Genomic DNA, 6,583 nt, shown 5'->3' on the forward strand with positions numbered 1-6,583 from the left:
GGGGGGGGGCAGACTCTGGGGGGTCCAGGTATCTCAGGGGAAAGTCGGCCTCCACGTGAGGGACCGGGTTCACGTCTCTGTTTCCTGGGCCCTAACCATGCCCTCAGTCCCCGCGCCCGGCCTGCCTTGTCCTGGCTGTGTGTTGTCTCCTTGCGGCCCAGGCAGGTCCAGGCAGCTCCCCTCTGTCCTCCTGTGTGTGCACCTGGCTGTGCCAGTTAGTGCCGGTCACCTGGCTGGAGGAGGGGGAGGGGCCAGCAGGGCACGGAGACCAAGGACAGTTAGAGTCCCTCTGGCAAATACTGCGAACACGTAGGCCTGCCTGCGATGCAGGAATGCGGCCCTCCCACCACTGCAGATAAGGAGGGCGTCCTGTTCCAGCTGCAGGAGAGCAGGAGAGCAGGACCGGCCACCAAGGACGTGAGCACAGGGCTCCTGGCCCCTGTGAACAACACGGGGACCGCCTCACGCATAAATTACAGTTCAGGACTTAGCTGCGGCAGAATTAGACTTGGGCTGGTAAGGACTCGGCCCAGTGGCGGGTCAGAGTAGTTGACAGACACGTCCTCCTGTGAGAGTCCATGCGTGAGGACATTACCAAACCTTCAAGTGTAATGGGTCAAAGTGTAAAAACCGAGCCCTTAGAATGACCAGCTCTCACCAGGGAAGCCTTATTGTGAGAGCAGAAAGGTTTTTCCCGGCACTCGTGCTACATGTCACCCGATGTGCGTTCCAGATCACCACCATGGAGAGCAGCCTGAAGACCATCGAGGAGGAGAACAAAGTGATCGAGCAGCAGAACGAGTCTCTTCTCCACGAGCTGGCCAACCTGAGCCAGTCCTTAATCCATAGTCTAGCTAACATCCAGCTGCCGCACATGGTAAGTGACTAGGCAGGACCCGCGGCGCCGGCGGCCCCCCCGCAGGGCACAGCGTGACGTACATGTCTGTCTCCACACTGTGGGTGTTTGCGGTCACTGCCCCCAAACTGTCACGCTAACTCTGCTAGAAGCTCAGGGGGGCAGACCCCGTGCGCCCCGTGAGACCAAGTATGCTCTGAGCAGGCCGTGTCAGGGGCGTACACAGTGGCGCTATGCTAGGATGCTATTTTATGCTGATGTGACTATCCTATTAAGAAAATAAAAGTTGTGTATGAACTACTATTTAATATCTCGTAGGATCCAATCAATGAACAAAATTTTGATGCATACGTGACTACTTTGACGGACATGTATACAAATCAAGACCGTTATCAGAGCCCAGAAAATAAAGCCCTACTGGAAAATATAAAGCACGCTGTGAGAGGAATCCAGGTGTGAGCAGCGGCCATAGTGGCGGGATCTTGTCTGAAAGGGGGCCTCTCGCCCCTTTGCTGCTGTGACTCACCAGGAAGTGTCATATACTTATTTCTGTTCGAAACAGTGTTATGCTTACAAGACTTCATAATGATTTTTCTGTCTTGCTTTAAAGATAGTTACCTGCAGAGTAGTTTTGAATACTTTCACATTTTGTACGTTTTCATATGAGCTGACATAGTGAGACAATGCCATGTACTGTTCATAGCTGCTAATGTCTGCACATGGGTATATATATTTCTGAAGAGGCAAGCTGATCAAAATAAATAGAGTGTAAATTCTTTTTAATGCTTTAGTGATTAAATGTCTTAGTATTTTGAACTGAAATGGACAAAAAAAAAAAAAAACCCACAGCTTTGAATGGTCATGTGGTGGCCTTGCAGCCACTTTTTAGACGTTATCATTTTGCCTCATGTTGGAGGATTTTATGGAATTAAGAAATACATTTTGTGTGCATATTGTTTCATAGCAAGAATTGGTTGCAAAAAATGCTTTATTTTTGAACAATGCTTGGAAATATTATGTGATTTTTTTGTTTGTTTGTTTTAGGAGGATGGTGTATGGTGGGGGCAGTAAATGAGGTTTTTTGCATTCCAAGGAAATGGCATATGGATTAACTGTAAGAGATGAGATAAGTAATTTATTGTAAGACAACATCAAGCCATGGGAATTTGACAGAAGATTCAAAGCAGCTTAAACAGCACTTTTAAGTTAACTCCTGAGCATTACATGGTGTGACTCTGGGAACTTCCGTTCAGACAGGGGCTTGTTAGAGGCGGACCTCGCGAAGATGTCCTTTCGCAGTGTCCGTAGACTTTGGAGCAGCCTTCCCCTGTCTCCCCAAGAGCGCTGTGCCCCTCGGAACCGTCTGTCATTGCAGTGGCGTGTGTCTCGCAGAACCTGTGTGCTCTCGTTTCAGTTCAAAGCTAATTTAAGAGTATTTATTCCCCTCTCTCCACTTTTAGAAACGATTACTGTCCTTGTTGCTGTGACCCTTCCTCCACATGCGGGGGATGAGGCAGATGGCGTGCCCGTCCGTGAGCCGCTGCACACGCTCTCTGCGGGGCTGGGGGGCTGGCCGCCCAAAGCAGCGCGGCGGGACGGCGCCGCGGGCTCCGCGGGGCACCGGTCCCGTCCCCCGCACTGTGGGCTCTGCAAATGACCTGTCTGCTCCACGTCCCCTTGGAGACCAGGTGACCGCGTGGCGTTTGCAGAGCCTTGCTGTTTGATTGGTCACGACCTATTCTAAGAATGAATGCAATCAGATTTTAAGAGTAATTATCTATACTTGAGCACTTTTTTGCTTTACACTAGATCATCTTAGACTTGCTTATACTTGGAGAGTCGATTGTTTTCTTCCAATGACTGCACTATATGTATGCATAAGACCACTTTTGATTGCCGCGTCCCTCTCTGAGTAGTCCCTAGGACGGCGTGTTGTGTTTTCTGGTGTTGACTTGAGTTACATGTGACAGCATCTCTTCCTTCCATGTCTTGATGTTATGCAGGAAGTACAGAAGTACTTTAAAATTTTGTTATGAAAAAAAAAAAAGATGGGTTTTGTAAAAATAAAAAAAAATATTTTTAGCAGAACAGGACTTACAGGGTCATTGTCCCCACAACGTGCCAGTCGACTATTTGCACTTACCTTGTCCTATATATCCGTACGGAGGTGTGCAATTCCTGGGGTCAGCGGCCTCACGAGGCTGACCCCGGAAGGATGAGGGGAGCCCTCACGGCTGACCCGACGATGTTGCTACGGGAGATTACAGGGATCTCACAGCAAATATTCTGATACAATACTCAACCTCGGTGTATATATACGTATAAATATATGTACATCCCAGCGGCACTTTATACTGCTCACTGTACAAACGCTTACAGGTTTCCGCAAGGACTTGAGTATCTAGCTGGGACAGATGATGTAATTCCCCGGGGCTCGCAGCGCCTTCCCTGGAGAGCGCCCTCTTTCTGTTGTGCGATTAGTTGTAGCTGCCATGCTCAGAACTGCCTTTCGAGAGCTGAAGCCAGGTGCTCCTCGTCACCTGAGGCCACAGACCCGTGGGGGCCCCTCCCTGCAGGGCCGTTGTTCATATGGGCGTATGCATTTCCCCGCCGCGTCGTGTCCGCAGCTTCTTTGCCAATATAGTAATGCTTTTAGTAGAGTGATAGGTAGTATCAGTTTTGGACTCTTCTCGTTATCACCTATGTACAATGGAAAGGGTTTTAAGCACAAATCTGCTGCTCATCTAACGTTGGTACCTAATATCAAATCAGAGTTATCTGTGACTATTCTATAGGGATCACAAGTGTCACATGTTAGAATGCTGACCTTTCATATGGAATTATTGTGTCATCAGAGTCTATTTATTATAACTTATTGTTCATTATCATTTCTAAGTTAATTTAAGGAATCATTTATTAAGACAGAATTTTGTATAAATATTTACTGTGCTCTCTGTGGAACTGAAGTTTCATTTATTTTTGTACTACACGGCATGGGTTTGTGGACACTTTAATTTTGCTATAAATGTGTGGAATCACGAGTTGCAGTGACACTTCATTTTTAAATTGTGAACTTTGTACAAATTTTGTCATGCTGGATGTTAACACATCTTACTCTAAATAAAAGTGGTGTTGCCACGTTTGTAGCACGATGGATCTCTACGCGGGCTCTGCGTCTTCACTGCAGTCTGGGGGTGCCGCGTGCACGGGCGAGGAGATAACGGCTCTGGTCGCAGGGTCCGCACAGGTGCGCGCTCCTCCTCGAGGGCCGGAGGCCGGCGATTTCTCACCCCGACCGCAGGGGTCTGGGCGGCTCCCTGCGCCTCGCTTGCGTGCAAAGTCACTCTGCCACATGTGCTCGTGTGAGGACGCGTCATGTCCGAAGGCAGGTGTCTCCCCAGAACAGGGGCGTTCTCCGACACGACCACAGTACGACTCCCACATGTGACACGACGTCCTCCTAACTTGCAGGTGTCTCCAAATGCTCCAGCCGAAGCCGTATGTCCTTTACAGGTTTTCCCTTATCTGAAATCTTGATGCCCGCAGGCTGCTCTCGGCGCTCACACCCCTTGTCCCTTATTCCTGAGCAGCCCCCGGGACCTTCCTCTGTCTCCCAGGGCAGGAAAGTGCGCGAAGGGTCCAGGGCGCTTGGTTTGCAGAGCCTGCCTGGGTTGGCTGAGTCTGATGGCCACATCCTGGGGTCAGGTGCCCTGAGCGATGCCGTGTCCCTTCCTGCAGCTCACTTCCGAGGGCCCTTGCGGCCGCGCGCCGGTGGTTGGCCCTGGGGGCTTCATCGTCCCTTGTTTCCTCCAAACCATCCACAAGGACCACCTGTAAAACTTAAATTGCCCTTCGAACATGATGTATCAATGAACTACCCACTTCCCCTTCATCTATGCTAGTAAAAGTCACCCATTAAAATTCTAGAAACACCCTCCTATAATAGACACAATCCCCCAAAGTATAACATTTGAGGAAGAGGCCCGGTAATCTTTGTTAAATCCCAAGTGTGTCCACGGAGGGGTCCTCTACCCCCCCGGCCACCTGAGCACCCAGCCGGCTGGAGCTGTCTGAGCTCCTAGAGGTAGCAGCGTGGCCGGCTTCATCACAGTGACCGAGGGGAGGGAGGGGAGCCCTCCCTCCACCCACAGCTGGCGGGGGGGGGGGGGGGGGGGGCGCGCGGTGTCAAAGTCCTGCCTTCAGGACCAAGTGGACTTAAAGCAGAAGGCGGCAGGTCACGAGACGCTGTCAGGCACCTAAGTCTGTCACCCTGATGACTGAAAAGCCATTTTCGTCTGAGGGGCAACGTGGCTGGAGTTGTTACAAACAGGGCAGGAAAGCAGTGTAGCCATCATGTCAAAGACCTTACAAAATTCACATTTTGACCCAGTAATTCCAGAAGTTTATCCTAAAATACAATATCCTAAAAACAATTGTAAATGCACTGAAATAAATAAAAATAACCCAAAAGTCCTATTTTAGAGGAATGATTAAATACTTGATAATAGATGCACTTTTTAGGGTATCCCAGAGTCATTAAAAATTGGTTAAAAGGCTCGCGAATAAGATATTTGTGATGCCATAAATGAACAGTACAGAGAGCGGAAGTATAAACAACTCAGGAGCAGTGAGGTCAGATTAGCTTGCCTCACCCCTGCCCAGCCCCTGCCCTGGGCGTCTGCCACAGGGGTCAGCCACGGGGGTCAGCCATAGGAGTCTGCCACGGGGTCGGCCACGGGGTCGGCCACATTAGCCCTAGGGAGCAGCGCCCTGGGCTGGGGACAGAAGGCCAGCCAAAGCCAGGGAGGGGAGGGAAGGGGCCGGGAAGCCAGAGTGAAAGCAAGTGCTCCGAGCTCAGGGAAAGGACAGGAGAGCCTGCAGAGAGTAGAGACAGCTGTCCTGGGAGGACCCTTTGTTCTCTGGTTCCTTTGTCTGCAACTATGCTACTGAACATGGTCGCCATAGAAATACCAAACGATTTTTAAATAAATAAATAAAAAGCCTGAGTCGAGGGAGGATTCTAGAAGGTTCTGGAGATCTCCAGGGTGCCTGTGTCATGCACGCAGCCCCGTGGGCATTAAAAGCAGAGAGGATGGAGAATGTACAGCAGAGGGGAAGGGCAGGAGAGTGGGTTGGAGGGGAAGGAGCTGCGGGCCAGGACCCTCAGCGACTCCCTGGGAGGCCCCATCTGGAGCCCAGACACCTGCTCCGTTGCTTCCTGGACCCCCACTCTCAGAAGGTGAGGCTGCCATTGCACCTACTCCCTCCCCTCTGGTCCACCAGAGCATCAGGAGCCCCCAGCCCGGCAGACACTGGGCTTCCCTCAGCTCTGGCCATGCACCAGCCGACTGTTCCCACTCAAGGAAGACTCCGGAGCAGCCCCGGTCCCTCCCTCCCCTCCTCACCTCCAGTCAGTGTCCACACAGCAGAGCGATGAGCGCACGCAGGAGGCCAGGGTCTCGGTGGCAATACTTAAAATACATGTTAAGGAAGGAATCAAACTTTTATGTTTCATCTTTATGTTTCAATCACCATGACACCCCAAAGAAGTTATTGGTCACTGTAGAGACTCCGAACAAAGTGGAAAAAGAGCATAAACGTCCACATGAAGCCCATAATAAATGCAGGTAGGATAAAGTCTCTGCAAAATGACAGAACAGTCATGTCCCTGCTCCTCGCACACCCGTCCCGCATCCAGGGCCGTGGCCTGGGACGTGGCTTCCAAGA

General features: G+C 50.8%; 1 protein-coding gene across 4 annotated transcripts in view; it reads left to right on the top strand.

Moving 5' to 3' along the window:
• MYT1L (myelin transcription factor 1 like) overlaps window positions 1–1,927 on the top strand; it is a 137,915-nt gene extending 135,988 nt beyond the window's left edge. For 2 of the 4 annotated variants that reach the window (XM_040622863.1, XM_040622864.1), the window contains exons 20-21: window positions 734–877; window positions 1,901–1,927. In XM_040622863.1, coding sequence (XP_040478797.1) covers window positions 734–877; window positions 1,901–1,927 — 171 coding nt within the window. Of the gene's footprint in view, window positions 1–733; window positions 878–1,174; window positions 1,371–1,900 lie in introns of those variants that run through there. The other 2 variants (XM_040622862.1, XM_008686611.2) reach the window with 1 other exon arrangement.
• Window positions 1,928–6,583: the final 4,656 nt, after the last annotated feature.

Source organism: Ursus maritimus, unplaced genomic scaffold, assembly GCF_017311325.1.
Source record: "Ursus maritimus isolate PB19 unplaced genomic scaffold, ASM1731132v1 scaffold_6, whole genome shotgun sequence".
Lineage (NCBI taxonomy): Eukaryota > Metazoa > Chordata > Mammalia > Carnivora > Ursidae > Ursus > Ursus maritimus.